At 43.1% G+C, this 21,671-nt stretch overlaps 1 protein-coding gene across 2 annotated transcripts in view; it reads left to right on the top strand.

The window, feature by feature from the left end:
- The window catches only part of LOC105919910 (neuronal migration protein doublecortin), a 37,778-nt gene that overhangs the window by 11,245 nt on the left and 4,862 nt on the right, over nt 1-21,671 (top strand). For both annotated transcript variants that reach the window (XM_012855364.3, XM_021312146.2), the window contains exons 3-6: nt 1,235-1,575; nt 12,918-13,020; nt 17,811-17,900; nt 21,473-21,570. In XM_012855364.3, the coding sequence (XP_012710818.1) occupies nt 1,235-1,575; nt 12,918-13,020; nt 17,811-17,900; nt 21,473-21,570 (632 nt within the window). The remainder of the gene's footprint in view (nt 1-1,234; nt 1,576-12,917; nt 13,021-17,810; nt 17,901-21,472; nt 21,571-21,671) is intronic.

Raw genomic sequence — 21,671 nt, 5'->3', positions numbered from 1 at the left:
TCGTTACTGCCACTGAGCTTAGGGCTAGACAATATATTCAAACGCACAGAAACGTCAAATGGCTCCAAAAGGAACCTGCTTAAAGCAAATGTTTCCAAATGAAACAAGTTTTTCATTCTTGCTGTGACCTGCATGACTCAATGCAATCTGCTGTTTTTTCGTAATGTTTTTAACTGATCTGTCTGCATGATTTGATTGAATTGATTTTACAAAGTGCCTTGAGATGACATGTATTGTGAATTGGTACTATGAAAATAGAATTGAATTTCAGGTGTAATTAAATAACAAAAATATTCTTTCTTCTGAGGGTTGGTCAAAACACCAAATCTCATAAACTAAATAGTCAATTCAGAAATAAACAAGATGAAACCCAACAAGCAAAACCTCTATCAATGAAATCCAAGCAGGAAATTGTTGCAGCAAATGTGAATCCAGGGGAAATATCAGTTACCGCATATTTGTTTAGAATTGGGTGGACTCTCTTTCTATGAGGAAAGATGAAATAAAAATACAGAGCAGCAAACTTTTAAAACTCAAAAAAAGGAAACTACCGTATATTAGATTGGCGCTGCACACTTAACAGCGGCAGCACAGTCTCAACCTAACCTTTGCCTTGATAGACAATTATTCATTGGGGGTTTAAAAATCTCCTGTGAAATGTTTTAACAACGTTGTCAGGCAGTTTTTAAATACTTTTACAGTCAAAGAGGGCTGTACATTTTCTCTTTAGCATTTAGATCTGAGCTGGCTATGGGAGTAATTTGGTTTTGTGTGAATCAAACCATTTCGGAGTTGATCCGGCCACGTGTTTTTGGAGGATTTCCATGCTGAAAGACACAATGACGGTCCACTTTAAATTTATAATTAGTCTGTTTTCATTACAATGTCTATGATTTCGCATTGCATCATGAACGCCTTTATTTTACAAAGTCTGTTGTAAGGTAGAACATGCCTGCCAAACACCGAACTGGATGTAGACATCTAATGGCTTTTGAGCCCTTTTGTTTTTGTTACCACAAAATTGACAACTGCAAAAATATTATTTTTTTTTAGGATAAAAGAAAATGCAGTTGATTCATTAAATGATTGTGAGGGGGAAAAGATGTGATTTCTCCTCCTGGTTCCGGATCTCTCATACAGGGTCAGACGGTGCTTTGGCTTTCGGAGACTCTCTGGTGTCGAATAGCCGAGCGGGCCTCAACGCAACTAACCCGATTCTATTTTGCCTCCCCAGGGGAAAGCTATGTTTGTGCATCAGAGAACTTCTACAAGAAAGTCGATTACACGAAGAACGTCAATCCCAACTGGTCTGTGAACGTGAAGGCCTCCGCGAGCCAGAAGAACATGCAGTCTTTGGCTGCAAAGGCTGCCGGCGACTCCCGAGAGGGCAAAGACTTTGTCCGGCCCAAGCTCGTTACGGTGATGCGCAGCGGCGTCAAGCCACGCAAAGCCGTCCGCGTCCTCCTCAACAAGAAGACGGCGCACTCCTTCGAGCAGGTGCTCACCGACATCACGGAAGCCATCAAGCTCGAAAGCGGAGTGGTGAAGAGGATCTACACGCTCGACGGCAAGCAGGTACGTTCTTACACCTTCAGTGGGGGCTGCTTACTATTTCGGGAGAAGGATTTGCATCCTTTTTTTTTTTTTTTGTGTTCTGCAAATATGAGTTCATTGGAAAGCGAGATGGGGAAAAAAAATGGAAAAATAAAATTCAAATGTGTGAAGCTGCAGAGGCGTTTGTTTGGATTTCCAATGGCCTCTGACACCAGAACGATGGGGAATAAAGATGCTATAGTGCGGTATGTAAACAAAGGGAAATGAGTGGTCAGAGCTGGGGACGTTTTTTTTACCATTCATTCACGGTCATTCAGCCATTTACCGACAGGTACAGAGATTAAAGGATTCCGTAGGTCGGGTCAGACTGTTTGCTCTTAACCAACAGTGATGCGGTAACTGCATGAGAATGCAGAGCAACCATGAGACCAACCATTGTATGCAATGGATCCTATTGTCCGCGGTCTTTGTTCCGACGTTCAGTTTCCAGCAGTTTACTTTCCTGTCTTGTGGTTCAGGCCTTTTGTGGTAGAGTTGCATTTTAGGCCATCGGTCATGAAAGTCCTGGGATGTCCTGTCATCTCCCACCTGCAGCGCTGCACAAAGGACCAAGCCCTGCATTGTTTTCTCTCACCATATTGTCCCCATTGTCTCCTTTTATATACATATGTTTCTGGAATTGCATGAGCTGTCCAGACCAACCTTTACATTTATCATGTCTTGCAAAAGCTCTCGTAAACCCATTTTTTTTCTCCCCACTATTGCAGCCATTAATATATAGGGTGTTCTATTAGGTTTTTACGTGATAGACCAACTCAAAGTAGGGTATAAATGTGAAGTAAAAGGAAAAAGTGTCACTGTTACGAGTGTAATTTGAATTTGCTTTCATCCCTCTTTACATGTGTACCCCTAAATAAAATCCAATGCAGCCAATTTCCACCAGACTTTGCGCAATTGTAAACATACTTCACTGGTTTGTAGTTTTATAAATCCAGCTATTCTTGGAAGCCCTAAGAGGACATTAGTGAACTAGCGGCATCACGAGGACCAAGGAACGCAGCAGACGGGTCAGGGAGAGAGAGTTGTGGGGAAGGTTTTAAAGCAGAGTTGCGTTTTATAAAGCAATATTCCAGCTTTTCACATTTCCAGGGGCGCTGCTGAAGCCATCATCTGAAAATGGAGAGACTATGGCAGGATTACAAAGCTATTAAGACATGCATGTCCACCTAAACTGGTAAGAGTTGATGGAAAGGCAGCTAAAGCAAAATACAGGGAAAATACTGGAGACTACAAAAGACTAGCAGCCAGGATGGAGGTTCAGTATCTTGAAGTTTGTTGCTTGGACCCCATTCCTGTCAAAAGGTAGTGCAACAGATGCTCTGACCCTTCTGGGAGGGGAAAAAATGAATGAAGTGAAAAGTTCAAACATGTGGTGTTTATTCATGTTCTGAAATATGAAAAAAAACAAAACTAGTGAGGTATATGCATAGGAAAAGTGCACAGTGTATGATTGGCATTTAGGCATTTTAATGTGATTAACTATTAGTTTGTGAGAATGCATGGGGAGGCTAAGATGGCAGCCACACCCTTATAGAGTATCACAGTTGTAGCTCCATACGCAATGTGGGATCTGCTGAATGGTTGGAAGTTGCCGGAAACAAAATGTGGGTCGAATTTTCCCAAAAAAACAGTTTTCACCATCATGCAAGGGGGACCCAGCTAGAAGGAGAAAGAGATGTTGCACACTGCAAAAACTGATCTAAAAATAAGTAAAATGTTCTTAAAGTTAGTGTATTTGTCCTTTATTTGGGCAGGTAAATTAGATTATCTGCCAATGGAGTGAGTATTTTGACCCCTAAAATAAGATAATTAGACATCCTTCACTTGAAATAAGATGATGGAGATGAATTGTTCTTATTTTAAGTGCAAAAATCTTATTCCATTGGCAAATCATCTTATTTACCTGCTCAAATCAATGGCAAATACACTCTTTTTAAGAACATTTTACTTATTTCTAGTTCCGTTTTTGCAGTGCACTTATCGGGTAAAGTGCTGAACGCAGTGGATGTGAAGGGCTGTGGTCAGGAATAAAGAGTCAAAATGTTGGTCTTAGTGTTTCCCTTTTTACAGCTAAATGGGTTTTGCAACTTGCTAAATGGATGCCAGAGTTTCTTCTTTAGTTACAAAAATAAAGCTCTGTCTTGTGATTTACTGGATGAATCAAATGTTCTTCAAACTGCCTTGAATTACTGCAGGTGGATTGAGGTAGAGGTGGGGTGGACGTGTGAAAACGCATGGATGTGGGCATTCTGTTACTCCGATGTGGCTCCATGATCTTCTGCACCTTAGCACGTAGGTTGGATTACACGTCCAGTGTTCTGCTCGTGTCTTTTTTTTCCTCTCTCCTTTTGCATTAAAGCCAGAAACATGTGTTCTGGAGGAGGGGAGGGGTTTTTACGGTGATGGATGGGAGGGATTTGAGTTTAATGCTCTCTCTCAGGGGTGCAGTCTGGCTGCACGAGGCCTTAAAACGGTTATCTTGGAGATTCTAATTACTTCCTGTCATTTCATGGTAATTCTCTGTCATGCATTTTTGATGATGTGATGCCACACTGAATTAAGCGTATTGATTATGATGTCACGTTATTGATATTTGTCGGAATCGGTTGCCGTCGATGTCCGGTTTCGACTTCATGATTTGCCGCCGGCGTGCACAGAAATGCGAGGGGAGTTCTGTGCAGGTTATCGTGGCACCTTTTGTCTGCAGAGGCCCACTGCAGCTGTTGTGTGGTGAAGGTGATATGGTGGAAAGCTTAAATTGATGCAGTGCTCGCCCCTCCCTGACTCTGTGCCGATCCTCCTCTTTTTTTTTTTCCTTTCCTCGTTCGGTTGCTAGGAGACCACATCCCAGGCACAAAGAGAGCCCAGCTGGTGTGGACCGGTCTGTCGGATCCCACATCCTGCAGCGGGTGGGAGAGCTTCACCATCAATGTGACTCTTTGGTGTTTAAAAAAAAAGAAAAAAAATGCATGTCATGTTTGTTACCTTTAGACATTCCATCACTATAGGCTTGAATTTGGAATACGATTTGCGTTTAGCTCATTTGTTTCATTTTGGAAGATCTGATTATTAATGATTTTTATTTTTTATTTTTTTTTAAAGTGTCCAAGAATGTGCTTAATTGCACTCCTAAAATGGCTACTCATCATGCATGGTGTTCCTCTTTTTTTTTCTTCAGTGTTGTGTGGACTCTGCTGACTGCCAGCCCTCCTTTCTCTGCCAGAGTTGAGCACAAAACCATTTTCCTCTCAAATGCCGGTGCCTTTTTAGCTCAATCAGCTCAATAGAGGGAAGGGTGGCGGCACTAGATTCAGGTTTTCAATCTTGGTGCAAATTAGGATCATTCCATTTTCACTGATGAGGAGTAATTACTCGCAGTCTCTTTAAAAAAAATTTGCAAAATTTGCTCTTCCTGCAGCTAAAGGCCACTTATTAAATTGCAGGGAGCCATTTTGTATTCATCCCTCATTGATGAAGAAGTCTGCGGGGTTGCTTATCTCTGCTCTCCAATGTTTGCACCTGTGATTTGCACCCAGTTTTTTTTTTTTTTTTTGCCATCCAGTTGGAATATGTAAAATATATGAAAGAAAGCAGGGAACAAAGCTTCTCAACAGATTTAGACTCTTTTTACCTTGAAACCAGGTTTAGAAGTTAAGACTATTTTGAGGAAGGGAAAAAAAGGGGGTTTTGAGAAGCATCATATAGGCACAAAGTCTATCAGACAATAAAGGATTTGCAAAATTTCAATGTTAATTATACGGGTGCAAATTTTCAGTATACGCACATGCATTCGGGGTTTTAATGTCTTAAAAGCATCCGTTAATAGGCAGGGGAAAGCAGGCTTTTCTTGTTATCAGGGCTCTTGCAGTCTGCCTGCTTCTCACCATGCTGTGGAAGCGGTTGTCATGGCAATAAGCTCTCCTGTGATGGATTCAGCTTGTGACAATGGCTGTGATATGCTGAGTGGGCTCTTTACATAGTCTTACCTGCCCTGCCCCCCCCATTTTATCTGTCAAAAGCCCACTACCTCCACATCTTACTCACTCGCCCACCCACGTTATGAACACAGGCGATGTGGAAGAAGACTGCGCCAGCGGAGAGGGGCGTGGTCCCTCGGATATCACAAAGCTTTCCCACTCGAGCTTGTCCAACAGCTCTTGATTTCCTGCATGTACGCCACATCAACAAGTGAGCATGACCTGGAGGCGAGAGGAGGAAGCTCCATTTAATAGGGCTCAGACCACATCAGTCAGCCAAATGGAAGCTTCCCTGGAGCTGGGGAGGGGTCGTTGGGCACCAGCTGCGCGCCATGACTGTGCAGATATCAGCGGACCTCGTCTAAGTGGCTCATCTGTGCTCCAAATGCATCTGCCGCACCTACAGAAATGCTGTTAGGCTGCGCTGCTGCTCGGGGTTCACAGACGGGTCAGAGATCTGGTCCAAATTAATTCTGTTAGAACAGGGGAGCTGTTGCCATCAAAGATACCACTCATAATGCTTTTAACTTTATCTGTATTTTTCATAAATGGCTTAGATTTTTCCAGGTTTGAAGTTAAAAATCAAAGAACTGGTACAGTCTTAAAAACAAAAAACAAAAAACCCTGAAACCTGACCAAATATATTTGAGAAGAATATTTAATTCCACTATTGAGTCTTCGTGCCTTGTGGGGGGGTTTTCCCCCTTGGATTACAAAATAAGGCCCATTTCCTTTTTTAACATTTCCTCTTTAGGTGCTTTTTCATTTGTAACTCTGGTATGCCAAGACCGCAAAACTGGCATTTAAATATCACTCCTCCGCTTTCCACCTTGCATTTTCATAAAAGGCTTTATGGTCAGAACTCCAATCCAAAACAAGCGACATATCTAAAATGCTGCCAGAGCGTCAGCATTAGTCATAATCTCCAAAAATGTGGCCGTTTTATGGAAGGACAGCAAGAAATTGCTGAAATTCCTAAGAAGTTCAGTTCACGTGGAAGAAGGTGCTCTGGTTAGATGAGACCAAAAATCGAACAAAGTGTGTGGTGGAAAACTAACACGCCATCCTGATCCCACCAAGCAAGACCACATTACTCCCATACTGGCTTCTTTGCACTGTCTGCTAATGTGGTCTTTATTCTTAAATATTTAAATGGGCTGGCATCCCGTTATCTCAGTGATCTATTGACTATACATACGGCAGATAGATCCCTTAGCTCTGCTGAACAATATCATCCAGGTTGAAACATTGAGGGGATCGGGCTTTTGGAATAGTTGCTCCAAAACGGTGGAATAGACTTGAACCTCATTTATAAAGCTTGCGTGCTCACAAAACAGGACCTGAAACTTGTGTACGTATCTTTACAAGCAAAAGTTGGGATCCGTTGGGGGGGGGGGGGACTTGACAGGAAAATGCGCGGTCCTTACGGCAGCTCTGACCCACGCGTTCGCTTATTTTGGAGACGAGGGAAATTGGCGACACATTGGTAAAGTGGGGAATTGTGGCCACACTGCATGATTCCTCTCAAGCGTTCAGTTTCACTCCCTATCAGACTTTAATCATAGATCATAAGCTCATAAGGATCTTTCAAATAAAAAAATTAAAGAAAATCCCATTAACCAACTTGAATCTTAAATAAAATCTGCACAACATTTTATTGGGGTTCTCTACCATCACGTTCCTCGCCCCGATGATCACCAGGGTGACGTGTACCACAGATTAACAGATAAATGGTGTGAGAAAGTTACTTTAATCACTGTAAACGATCAAATACACTCCTGCGTAATGCTGTGTTTGGTGGATGCGTTGGCGCTGCTGGAGGACCTTGCATATGGGAGGATTGGGAGGGAACGCGGTTTCAGGGATCAAAGATCTTCTCGCCAGTGATGATGATGCCACTTTAGACTCCAAGCATTGCATTCTGCTATAAACTAGAGAGGACACTGGTTACACAATCCCCACCCACCCCAGGTGCTGGGTTCTAACCCGCTCTCCAAACCCAAGAGCGCAGAGAAGGTGCGCATTTCTACCACTCGCACCTATGCAGCGTTCAGCCTCAGCTGAGCAGATTTACCGTCCCGTTGCTTTCCTAAAATGCTGTTTCTGTATCGGCGGGGGGGGGGGGGGGGTCTGGTCCCCCTCCCTCTGCAGATTTTCAACAGGGAGGCTTTGAGAGGCTGTCATCCACTTTTTAAAACGGCAAACTATTTACTTTTTAACAATCTCTATTAAATGTGGACAACATCTGTGCTTTTACCTCTGATTTGCACCTTTTTTAATAAACTCTTCCATGAGTATTTTTTTTTTTCAGTTTCTTGTCTTTTTCCCCCATGGTTGCATTTTCACCATGAAAAAAATAAAACGATCAGCTGACTCATTTTTAACACACATTAAAATTCATTAGGTGCTTTGCATAGATTTATTTCTGGTTTAATCTGGGGGTGTAGAGGGCAGAACATGAGGTGGATTCTGGTACGTCGGGTGCAGCTGTGATCTATAAAGGAAAATGGTGTTCTGGTGGTTTTATGAATCAATTTTTTTTTTATTTTTTTATTTATTTTTTTTTTGGCGTGTGCCATTTTCCTTTTCCTGGGTAGGTACTCCTCCCTTTTATTTGGATCCCTACGCAATGTTTTATAAATGAGACCCCTGAGGTGTTGGGAAGATAGATGGAGCTAAATATGGGTCAATAATCAGAGAAAACCAGTTCACAGGCCATAATAGACTTGATACTGGACCAAAAGTTCACCTTAAACAGCCAAGGCTACAGCAGAATAGTTTATATCAAAGCATAGTCATGTGTTGGAATGGTCCAGTCAAAGTCCAGACAATTTATCACGAGACTTAAAAATGGATGTTCAAATGGACGTGAAAGTCAGTGTTGACTCATGGAGCCTGAATACATTTGTAGAACATAATTTCCACTTTACAATGATGTGATAATTTGTGGCTCCATCACAGAAAATCGTTTTGCTGCAGTTTGCAACCATGATGTAACAAATCCGAGATGCATTTAAAGGGCACCGTGTTTGTAATTTGGAGTATCTGATAATGTGTGGTTTCAAACCAGGCAAGATGGGTGTAAAATCAACTATATTACCTCTGCTGGTTAACAATTTGATGATTCATTCATGATGAGGGAAGTCCACCACTCAGGTGCCAAATGGCTGCAATCTGCACAGAGATCAGTGGATTTGGCTTAGTCGAGTTAGAGATGAGACATAAACCAGCTCATTAATTTTGGAGGGCGCATCCTAAAACGTATGGTCAGAAGAAAGAACCAGCTGTTGGAAACAAAACTGCCAATAAATGTTCTACTGTTTCCATACTTGCTGCCTCATTGATGCCATTTGTTCATGTTTAAAAAAAAAAAAAAAAAAAAGGGGGGATCTTTTCCTTTTCTGTATGTTTCGAATTTGGTACACTGACATTTACCAAATCTCATTATTTTTTTTTATTGGTTTTCTTTAACCATCTCACATCTACAGAATTAATCAAAGCTCAATGTTTCCGTCCCTGTAATGATCTCAGATTGAGTAAAGGTTAACTAATTCAGTTATTGTTGTGGGCTGATCACTGCGTGTCTGATGGAGGGGCTGGTGGTTTTCATGCGGTCATGTGGTTCTGACAGCTGGTGAGGCGCAGATTAGGGATGGGCTCGGTGAGACGGAGGGTGCAGGGCACCCAGAGTCTGCAGGGAGGCAGTTAAAAAAAAAAAAAAAAAATCCCAGACCCCCTGCCTTAGATAAACACACAAATGGGTATGTTAACCCTAATGTGTGCATTGTCTGTGTAATATCCTGTGCTTTTGATAGTCTTTAAGTTAAATGGAATTAGTGCGTCTGATATTATCTCTGGAAAGCATTACTGGGTGGATGTGGCTGGCAGCTTTGCCTTAAGAGAGGATTCTTCTTAAATTACACAAAAACGTCCCACAGGTTGCATTTGTCTCCCCTCATGTGTCAGAGGGATTCTGAAATCTCCACCCAATAGCATCCAAAGCGGGTTTGTTAATAGTTTTTGGCATTTATTGAAGCCAAATCCGATGCAGCATTAGATTTAAATGCCACGTATATGCTTGTTGACGTGATGGCTTAAAAGTGTCGTAAAATGAGACAAAATTTCTTCTGCATTGAATGGACTAAATTACTGTTGTGCTTTCTGACCCATTTATTAATCAAAATGAACTTTGATAAACTGATATATTTATCCTGCTAACAAAGTTTCATTGTTGGAACAGTTTACTGAATTGATGGGCTAATGCTAGCTTAATCTTTTGTTTGATAAACTTAATAAATAAGCTTGTAACATGTCTAATTTCTTATGTCAGAAATGACAAAAAATGGCTCCTATAACACAGACTGGAAATTGTGGCAGCCAATATAGTCTTCCTTTACCATAAAATTTATTTAACATAGTGGGAAAAAAACTGTTATTTGGAAACATCCAGATTTTTTGAAATTTAACTACCTACAATAGTTTTGCAAACTCCGTGGAAATATAGGGTATGATTTTGTAAAAACCGGCACCACAAATGGTGGCCGCATGGCTAAGTGGGAGTCGACTAACATAAAATCAGAGAGTACAGCAACTGGTGATGAAAACTGAGTTGACTCAAGAACTCTGATCTTGTTATAAATCCAGTGATTGGCACCACAATCTGATTTTAATACCTGGGACTAGTCTTTATAAATGTTGGTAAAACAGGAATAAAGGTTGTTTGGAAGATTTTATTTTTTAAAGTTATAGTGGACCATCTAGTTTCAGCTTTGAGTTCCCGGGGCATCGTCTTATTGGTTGTCTCACATGCCAATCATTCTAGTGTTTATGTATCTAGTTAGCTTCAGTGTTAGCCGTTCATTGTAGCTCTGCTGCTCTCACCGTATACATTTAAAAATGCCTGGGAGTCGCAAGAAGCAAACTGTCTTACTTGTTAATGAGAAGAAGAGGAAGGTCTCGGAAGAAAAGAATCAGACCAGATTGTATTTAGATTTTTTTTTTCATGCAATTCCACTGAAGAGCAGGTAAGACAGTCTTGTGCATGCACAGTTGTTCAAAAAGTGACTTGGGCATTTCTTACCTAAGGTTTGAGACTATAAATTTTTTAAGCCAAAATGCAAAGCTCTCAGTTTACCAGTCCAGATTTCGTCTGACCTTTTTTATAAACGACATTTGGATCTCAACCAAAAGATGCAAGCATCTGAAATGAAATTTGGAGATGATATGAGAAGCTCCACCAGCCAGGGAGTTCGGATTAGAGCCGCTGCTCCTCCACATTGGAAGAAGCCAATTGAGGAGGTTGAGACATTTGATGGGCAGCCTCCTGGGCATGTCCCTCTGTAAGGGTCTATAAGCCTAAATTTCAGTTAAAAGCTCTCTATGTGATCTCTCCTGACTTTTTTTTTTTTCCAACCATATTTGGGATAGTTTTGATTTTAGGAAGATTCAGGTTATGTCTAAACCCAATGCCATTTCAGTTGAAATCAGAGGTTCTCAGCTTTATTTTTGGAACAATTAACTTAAACACCCCTTAAAGTCGCAATTCCATCTTGGGAAAGTTGGTTTATCACCAGCCCACCTCTTAAAAAAAAAAAAAAAAAGTGCTGGTGCTACAAAGAAAACAATTAGCAAAGATGTCACTTCATATCTCATCTCCAATCTGTCCAAATGGTTTTAACAAACAGTTTTGTTACTGTAATGTGTCCATTTCAGTGTCGCAGCATCGCCTTATACTGCTAACAGCAGGTAGCCGAGTCTCAGCAGTGATCAGATCAGAGTGGTTTCCTGGTTTCCAACTAAAACATGTGAAGAGTGAAATCAATTCCTGGCTCTTGGTTCCAACTTATGAGCCAAATTCAAGGCAGGCGGCATGTGGATCGTGTTCGCTTTGAAGCGGACGCTGGATTCTCTTTGCCGAAAGATTATACAGATTGCTGAACAACTTAACTCTTTATGGTGGTCTGAATGCGAGGCAAACACAATCTAAGAGTTGGAGTAGAGATTTAGTTAATGAAGATAGCCCCTCTTTGGATTAGATCTTGATCCTTTTAATCAGCTCTGTTGTTAAAGCTATTAAAACGAACTGCTGTCTACCCTTCCAGCCCATTTCCTTCTCCTACCCTTCAGCCCTGGTGGGGGGGGGGGGGCTTTTTAGCACCGATGGCCAGGTGCTTCTGTTGCCACACAACGCTAACCCTATTGATGGTAACGTGCGTCTAATCTCCTCAGGATGAAATCACTAGATAACCCAAAAGCGTAGCCTGTGAACTGGGATTGACTGAAAACCCAATTAGTGTTTGATCCCTGGAGTCCCAGCCGCGTCTCCGTATCCCAGCGTGGATCTGCCGGGCCTGTATCCGGGGAGTTTTTAATGGGGGTGTGGAGTTTTTGTACAGCTGTTGGATGCCACGCCAACCAGTCACCACCACCACCGCCGCCACCGCACACTTTTAGCTTGTCTAGCAGGAGTGAGATTCAACATGGCAGCTGGTGGGGTGGAGTGTTCTCAAATTATCTGCAGCTCATAGCTTAGATGCGCATCACAAAGGGGGAAACCATAACGCATCTCGACTACCCTGGCATCCATCCAGACTCGTAGCCGTTTCCCGGGCTGTGGGCTTCTCTGAGTGCAGGGCAGTGGGATTCAGCTACCTTAGTCCTACTGTACATGTCTTCAGCTCACAAGTCAGATTTCTACAGGTATTGACTGTCAGAATGAGTCTGACAGAGATGCTCCAGCAAGAGTAAAGCAGCTTTTTTAGATTGAATGGCTTTAATAGGCGTGCCGGGCTGTATAATGGAGAGTGGAGGAGAAGGTGTGGCCCGGAGACATCTGTCCACTAAGTAGGCCATATTGTTTCAACAGCTGCTGATTGAATAGACCCAGGGGAAGGAAGTCGAGGCATTTAAACATTATAGAAAAGGTGTAGCCTTATCAGCTTTGTTTGGGCTTTTTGTCCGCCTCTTTTCTGTTTGTGTGTGTGTGTATGTCAAAGAATCATTTTTTTACCTTCTCATTCACTTTGCTGCACTTCAGTTTCCCTCTTAAGTTGTGCATCTGTTTACTTTTCACAAGTCCCATTGTTATTGCAACATTCACATATTTTCACCCGTTTCTTGCTTTTCCCTGATATTATGCAGCCCAAGCTTAGGATGCAAAAAAAAAAAACCCACATGGTAGCTTTGCCTGAATGATCAGCAATGCTGCAGCTAAAAATACCCACATGTGAAAACCAAGTGCCGCTTGCTTTGCAGAGTGCATAATGTTTATCTATTTGGATGTGTTGTTGCATGTCTCTCAACTATTTTGTATTCTTGCCTTCGAAGGTTACCTGCCTTCAGGACTTCTTTGGTGATGACGATGTCTTCATTGCCTGTGGACCAGAGAAATTCCGCTACGCACAGGACGACTTCTCACTGGATGAGAATGGTGAGCAGGACTCCATTATTTTGTGTCTTGCATGATGAAATACTCCATATTGCTAGAATTACTCACTCATCTGCCTTCACCCGCATCCTGTTCTTAAGATACGACCTCTTCACACAGCTATAACGGTTTCAACTCTTCTGGTAACTCGTTCCACAAGGCTCAGAAGTATGTTAGCGGAAATCTTTGGCCATTCCTGCCAAAGTGCATTTGTGAGGTCTGACACTGATGTTGGACAAGATTCGACTTGCAGACGCCGACAGAATTAACTTCAGAGGTGTTGTGTCAGGTTAAAATCAGAGCAGTCGGGTTTTTCCAACACCAGACTCACTCATCCGTGTCTTCGTGGACATCCTTGAGTGCAGTGCTGCACAGTCATGTTGCAACAGGATGGAGTCATCTTCAGTCTGTTCCCACAAAGTTGGGAACATGATATTGTCTTTGCATGCTGCGACACTTTGAGTTCCTTTTCATGAGCAGCCCCAGACCCATACTCCTCTGCACCAAACCACTACACTTGACTCAGTGCAGACGGACGACTGCTCTGCTTCTGGCAATTGCCAAACCCCATCAGATTCCTGGACGGAGCAGCATAATTAGTCTCTCCAGAGAATCTGTCTCCACAGCTCTAGAGTCCAGTGGCTCCACCACATCTGACACTTTGTGTTACATAAGGCTTGGAGGCAGCTGCTCGCCTGCAGAAACCCTTTCCAGATCTGAAGGTCACATCAAGTTTAGTTGCTATTGACTCTGCCAAAAGGTGGCAACCTCTCCACATCATTGACCTCCACATTTCTGACTGCTGTGTTGTTGTTTTTTTACATGGCCTTGTGGTGGAGTTGCTGTTTTTCCAAGTACTGGTTGACTGTGGAATTTTTACTAGGGAAATTGTATGATTAGACTCCTTGGACAGTACCAAGCATTAATTCACTGAGATCCTGAGAGCAACCCATTCTTTGATACATTGGTAAAAGTAGTCTCAATGCCTAGGACTTATGCTGGGTTCACATGACAGGATAATTTGCCCGATTTGTGCCCCAATCCTCCCCTTCCGACATGCCCTTATTATCGGGATGCCTCTTAAGGTAGTCTTACGAGATATTCCTGCCATACGTAGAGCATTAGGAGTGATCAGGTCTGTTCGGCAGGACCGCCCCGACCTCAAATCGGGGGATATTCAACATGCTGGATTGTCTTGGCCCAAATGTCCTTATGTGTGTTTGGCGTTGAATGTGACGTGTAGCCAATCAGAAAGCGAGGGGAGGGCAAACGGGTCACGTGTGGGGGGTCTGTCAGGTTTTGAGAATCAGGCGACAATTTAAAAATCTGAACCAGGCGTTACTTGCACCTAAGTTATCGGAACATCTGAATTAAATTATTTGGACGATTGAGTACTTTTGGCAACAAGGTGCAAGCTTAGACAACCACCTTAATGTTTGTTTTAATAGAAACGAGTTGGATGTTTGCGTGAACAACACAACAATCAATAAAGTTAAATTAGTTGGCAAACACCCTCACGTCTGTCCATCTCTCTAGAAGTGCCGGTCAGCTCAGTGAGGTGTATAAATGATTCCTTTGGTCAGCTTGGATATTAATATACAAAGGTAGGTGAGGGGTACAAATGCCATATTCTCGAAGGATGCTGACAAAGAGGCAGTGAGAGATAACGCTCTCCTTTAGCGCTATCAGCAGCCAGCAGCTCGGATGGAAACGGGCAGAAGTCTGAGCCATTAATCTGTCCGGTGACAGGTTTAGGCCAGATGATCTGTGGGTGCTGATACTGCTGTGAAGTCGAGGAGAGAAAATGTAAAAACCAGCCGTCTTGCTGAGTTTCTCTCCTCCCTGCAGACCTGAAAGACCTATTTTTAATGTCCCCGCTCTACATAAATCCCTCTCCTGGAAAGTGCAATCTTTTCATCCGAACGCAGAAGTGCTTCAGAGCTAGCTTAGTGTGTTTTCCTCCGTCTCTTCTCTTTGCCATGGAGATCCCGCTAATGATCTGTGTCCTTAATGTTCTATGTACTCCCCCATGGACCCGAGCGAAATTGTTTCATTTAGCCTGTAACCCCAGGCAAATGCTACAGAAAATGACTGAGAGTCTTGAGCGCGCAGACATGACCGAGTTGGCTTCGGAGGAGCCGAGGAGGGAGGCTCGTCTGCAGTGCATCACACGGACATTTAGTCTACAGCCTTCATCAATCTTCCACGCGAAGACAAATGAAGATGCTTACATTATCCTCGTTCTTGTCTGAGGAATACCTGAAGCATGTCTGCAGTAATCAGTGTGGACTAGACTTAATATATTTTCCAGTTTATTGCTGCTATTTGACTGTAGGTTTTCGAAAACCAGAGGAATCTACACAAAATGGCTCATAATGATCTTTTTCCACGTGCTGTTAATTCACAAATGCAGCCACAATAGGCACGTGTCTTCACAGCCTGCATGAAACTCTAAATCAACCTGTGCTAAATTCCGTTTATTGCGTTCAGAATTAAACCAACTTTTCTTTATTAGAGCAGAAACCAAAGGAATCGTCTCTAGGCCGCCTCACTTGAATTGTGTGAACACAAATCTTGAAGGTTGTAAAACGAACTAGAAGAATTAGATGCTAGACAATGCACTGTGGTTTCCAGTATCGGGTAAAGGAGGAAGTCTTGATGCATCAGCATCCATGCACAGAGTGATCCAAACCTGCTTTACAAATGCATGGCCTAAAAGACGCAAGCAATAAAATGCACATTCAAAATGCTATAATGAATCCAATTTTAAATTCATGTTTAATTTTAAATTTTAATCCAAATCTAATGGGCCAAATGCACCTAGGAGGACAGGGCTCCGTGTGCTTAACCTGTGGCGCTCCAACTACAGGTTGCTCAAGCATGAGCCGCAAGAATTGACAAGGACTCCTGGATAAGTGTCGAAACGTTTTCGACAAGGCTGGTTGCCTCCAGTTTAAGCCCGTTACTGTCGCCATGACCCGCATAACTGAGAATCTGCAAATCCGAGTCTGATCGTGTCTCACGCTCCAATCACTCATCAGTGGTCAGGCCAACAGCACATTGTTCAGAATGCTGGTGAAGATTCTCAGTCATCCAGGTCATGGTCATTCCAAAAAAAGTACAAAAACGAAGCAACTGGACTTGTTTTCCGTAGTTGAAGACGTTTTGCTTCCTCTCCAGGAAGCTTTCTCAATTCGGTTGAATTTGCATGTTATCTAAGCCATTTCAAGGCCTTTGTTGGCAGTAGTATAAAGCTTGTTACTCCACATTACTCCAGACTTTTTGAATTGAGAAAGCTTCCTGGAGAGAAGGCGAAACGTTTTCAACTACGGAAAACAAGTCCAGTTGCTTTGTTTTTTTACTTTTTTTTAAATTGTTCAGAATATTTCATCAAAAGCTGGTTTAAAGGAGTATTTCAGGTTTTGATGGAGTTTGTTCCAGAGCTGAGAAACATAGAAACTAAATCCTGGTCCCTTGTTTTTGGTTCTGGTCCTGGGAATCCTGAGTAGGCAGACCTTCACAGAAGAGTGAATGACGAAACCAAAATGTAAGTTCTTCACCTGAACTCCCAAAAAAAAAAAGTAACAGGCAGTGCCCACCATCATCTCTGCTGTGAAGCATGCTGGTAGCTTTCAAGCTGTGGGGGTGTTTATATGTGGGAACAGGGTTGGTGGGTCTCATAAAGAACGAGAAAACATCAGCCAGATTTAGCGGCACTCTTCAGGAAAACCCGCTCCAGAGTACTTTGGGACTCCAGTCAGGGTGACAATTCATCTTCTAACACTCAAGATAACAAAGGAGTGGCTTCCGCATCTGTCCGTGAATGCCCATGAGTGGCTCAGCCAAAGCTGGTAACTAGACCTAAAAATGGATGTCTACCAAAGCTGCCCATGCAACCTGCCTGAGGACCTGCAGAGAAGAACATTTGGAAATATATATAAAAAAAACGGGTGTGCTAAGCTTGCAGATGCATAACCTAAGAAGACCTGCTGAGACTGTCGGTGCTGCTAAAGGTGCCTTAACAAAAATATTAAACCATGGGTGTGAAACACTAGATTAACGAGCCATAAGAAAATGCGCATGCCTTTTCTAAAAAGCTGTTTATGCCTCGTTACGTTTCTGTGTATAGATTTAGGAGGAGGAAATGCTGAAATAATTTTTCAGAGTACGATTCTAACAAAAAAGTGGGGGAAAGAGTGAATCTGTGCGAGGACTTTCTGGTGACTCCGTATTTGTGCAGCCACAGCAGGAGCATGAACGGGCTCCGGGCTATTTTGGGAGTTCTGAACAGACGAGCCAGGCTGCCAGTCTGAAGTACTGTCAAAGGATGGGTGGCGACACACTTGGCGAACAATGGCACGCCGATTTTTTTTTTTTACGTCTGTATCCAGCAGCGTGTGAAGGTGAAGACGGATATGGTGCGATCCCAGGAGATGGAGGGAGGACAGAAAGTATAATTAGCTTCAAAAGAGGAATAGAGAATAGAGAAGAGAAGGAATTGGGGGAGGGAGGAGAAGAGAGACTGACAGTATAAACAGAATAGAAGATGCACCATGGGAGGAGCAGCCATGTCTGGAGCCTGTCTGCTCCGATTATTACAGTGACCCAGAATCTAAAATGTAAAATATCCTGGAGTGCATCAAGATAGCTAAGGGGCAACATTGCAACCGGACGCTCTGGTCGATCTTTAATTGAGGTCTTGGACACATGTGGCTCAGTTATTCCGTTTGGAGGAAAAAAAGTTATGATTTTCCTGCTTTTTTTTTTTCTTTTTTCTCCATCCGTTTCTACAGAATGCAGGCTGATGAAGGGAGCCAAAGCCCAGCGTGGTTCGGTAAAGAGTCCCGGTCCGATCAAGCGCTGCAAGTCTCCTGCCGACTCGAGTGAGTAATCTCCACCTTTTCTGACCACGCCTGGTTATAAGCACAGTCCACGATGGCAGAAGAAAAAGACAAGGGCACCCTTTATCGTCTTTTAAATGAACTAATGTAACAACGTGTGACAGCAGAGGGATTTAACTGACCTTTGACCTTATTCTAACGGGGGATGGGGAGCATAACGGATCAATAATGTATGAGGAAAAGGTGGCTTGCATCCAATGAGCAAATATCCAAGATGACTGGTTTTTAACACGTTTGTTGGGCTTGAAGATAGCCTTCTTGCAGATAAAGGAAGACTTATCTGGCTTGACTGATGAATTCAACTGCAGGATACAAAGAAAAATCAGCTCCTTTGTCTTACATCGCAGGACTGTTTTATTTAAGAATGAGCATGGTTTAAAGCCAGCCTTTGCTTATTGGTAACAATCTAGGATTAACTATGGGGGATACTCGATATGCTCTTTTTGGGATAAGAGGGGGAATAAAACATGAATAAATCAAGAAAAGTAAACAAAGATAACATGAACAGCTGTCAGCTGTTTGTTAGACAATCAGACAGCTTAATATTTAATGGTATCCATCATGCTCGGAAACTCCTGGCCCTCGGTGGCTGGCTTATTAATTGTTTATCAGCATTTATTGTGAGAAAGGACCGTCTTAATAGAAACGGAGCAGAGTCTGTCTGAAGACATTAACATTTGCAATTCGAAAAAAACAAAGAAAAACAATTATTGAAGTTGTTTATCTAATCATTTCACTAAGGAAATAGTTCAGATGAGTCTTTTTTTAAAGCCCCAAAATTCATGACAGGAGTTTACACGAGTGTATGTTAAATTCTCATCAGCTATGCCTTGTTTTAAAAGAAAAATTATAATAAAAAAAGTTATATCATGACAGGAAAGTTTATAGATATTACATACCTTTGCAACACTAACACTGTTGGTTTGCTGAGCCACTGCTCATATTTATTCTCAGATATTAAATTATCTTTCCTCCATTCATGGTCGACACTGGACAAGTAAAATCTGTTGAGCTCCTCTGACAAACCCAACAGCTCAGTGAGGAAGGGATGGGCTGTAACACAAGAAACCAAAGCGATTTCTACTAAGATGGCGTTTGAAGAAAGATTGTGACACACCCTCCCTGGCGGCCTCACTTTTCCAAAGCACTTGGACTTGGGCCTAGATGAGCTCCTGGCGTGCTAGCAGGTGTTTGCCAGCGAGCTCCCCCAAACTGCAGGCCTTGGCTCAAAGGGGTGACCTTGTTTCGCCAATCTGGGCAAGGTTAACCATTTTGCTGTGTCTACCATTCATTACTCTTTGAATCACTCCTTGTCTGACCCCTCAGGATCAAAGGCTTCTCAAACACACGAATGTGGAGGTTCAGTGCAGCGGGAACCAGAAAAGGGAGGACGGTTCCCTCTGGGTTGTCCAATCTTGGTCTAAGTGGACCAAGATTGCGTTAAAGTATTTTGATGCTTTGTTCACGAGCGACTGTAGTGTGGAGCATCAGATGGGGAGCTAGATTTGGGCCTTCGTCTGCCGCAGTATACGAGCACTGCGCCGGTTTGTCGCGGTACAGAAAGAGCTGCTGCACAAAGCGAAGCTCCATCTACGTTTGCACCGTCATGAAACGTGGATGGTGGCCGAAAGAACGAGATCCTTTGTGGAAATGGAGGATGGCTGGGCGCACCTTTTGTGTACAGGACGTTGGTCATCCACGTTGTTAACAAGTTCAAGTATTTTTATAACCTGACCCTAGCCAGATTGATATCACTCCGCTTAGCTTCACTCACATCCATCTTGGACATCTTCCATAGAGAGTGATTTCTCCAACCAATTTTATTGTCTGGCCAATCAGGACGCAGGGCTGGAGTTTCATAGATGTGACGTAGTGGAGAAGCGACTGTGACGTGAGACTGTTTTGATAGCAATGGCGGCTCGCATCGAGGAAGCAAGCGTTAACATTGATGCTGCTATTTCTTCCGTGTTGTCCAATCTACCTAATATTGTTTCATTAAAAGAACATCAGAGAACGGCTCTGAAGGCTTTTGTTGGTGGAAACCATGTTTTCGCCCTTCTCCCGACCGGATTTGGCAAGTTTTGTTTTCCGGGGCGCGCCCGTGGAGGAGTGGTTAGCGGTTAGCGCGAACCATGTTAGGAGGCCTTTAGTCCTCGACGCGGTCGGCCCGGGATCGACTCCGACCCGCGGTGCTTTGCCGCCTGTCTTCCCCCCTCTTCCTGTCAGCTCACTGTCAATAAAACTTGGCCACTAGAGCCGCAAAGACATTTAAAAAAAAAAAAAGTTTTTTTCCTGCGTCACTCTCACAGCATCACGGGTTAGCTTCGGTGTGAGTGGTTGAAATAGCACGTCGATAAAGATGACAGACAAGTGGCTTATCCAATCATATGCAAGGATTTTTGATAAGGCCCAGCCTTCAATGAAGGCGATTCCTATGGAGAGGTCCCAGATGGATGTGAGTGGAGCTAGGCGGAGCGAAATACATCTGGCTAGAGTCAGGTTAGTATTTCCAGGCATCCGATCAAGATGTTTCTTGTGGGTCTCCCTTTGGGTGCGGACCAAGAACAAACCCCGGGGACTTTGTATCCCGTCTACCCCCAGACTGCCTTGCGGTCCCTCCAAAATTAGCTGGATAACTGGACGTCTGGGATCCTGTCCTGGATCTGTTGCTCACATCCTGACCTCTGATAAGCAGGCGATGATGGATCGATGGGCAGTAGGGTTGCCAAAGACCTTTAAATATTTATGCCCCGTCTTAAAAGCTGGACCTTTTCATCTGACCAACGTGGAAATATAAAGTTATGAAAGGAACATATATTAAGCTGTTTCACAGCGTTAAGTATCTAAATGTGGACCAACATTTTAAGCAAATGTAAATTGAGCCTTACAAATATTAAAATCTATGGTCAGAGTTGCTTTGCCTTCACGGGGGGGAGCGTTACTTTGTCTCCTCTGCTGCTGGCCGTTTGCTCCTGACGCTGTTGGAGAGCCACTCGTCTCTAGCAGGCCGATTTTTGTTTCTACTCCAAGGCAGTAGGTATTGTGTCTGTCTGTACTTTACAGCGAGTTTTACTTTTTAACAAGCTGAAACCGCCCGTTTTTACTCTCCATCTAGCCAAGTGTTAAAGTGAAGCCAACTTGAGGGAGGGGGCGCTTCTTTATCCACGGTTTGTTTTTGACACGCAATGGCTCCGAGTCAAGCTGGCCATCTGGTTCAGTCTTTTCATCTCTTATAGACAAAACTCTTTTAAGGTACTTACAACACACAGCTACATCACCTCACACCGCTCTCAGATATAAACAGAGGGTTCCTAGCAACGCTTCGGGACGCAGACTCGGGGAATAAAATGTCGCCACACTAAAGCAGAGGACTCATCAGCCCCCCTTGGTGGGCCTTTTTAGACGAAAGCCAAGTAAGGCCATCGTTCGGGACTGACTTTTTTTTTATATAGAGCAAGGACGAGCAGTTTGGATTGGTCTTAACTCTCTCCCCCCCCTCTCCCTCTCCTTTACTACTTTTCTTTTCTCTCTTTCTGCTCTGTTGGATGCCTCAGCCAACGGGACCGGCTCCAGCAGTCAAATCTCCACCCCGATATCCAAGCATTCCCCCACCTCCACCCCCACCAGTCCGGGCTTGAACAACAAGCAGAAGGTACCCAAACCTTTTTGTTACTCCAAAATGTGCCATGTGTTCACCACACCATTTGAATCTTTTGACACTGTTTCTCTTAAAAAAAAAACTAAACATTTTGA

Source organism: Fundulus heteroclitus, chromosome 11 (genome assembly GCF_011125445.2).
Source record: "Fundulus heteroclitus isolate FHET01 chromosome 11, MU-UCD_Fhet_4.1, whole genome shotgun sequence".
In the NCBI taxonomy this organism is placed as follows: Eukaryota; Metazoa; Chordata; class Actinopteri; order Cyprinodontiformes; family Fundulidae; genus Fundulus; species Fundulus heteroclitus.
The sequence above is the reverse complement of the archived record's forward strand: the minus strand, read 5'-3'. Positions and strand labels throughout refer to the sequence as shown.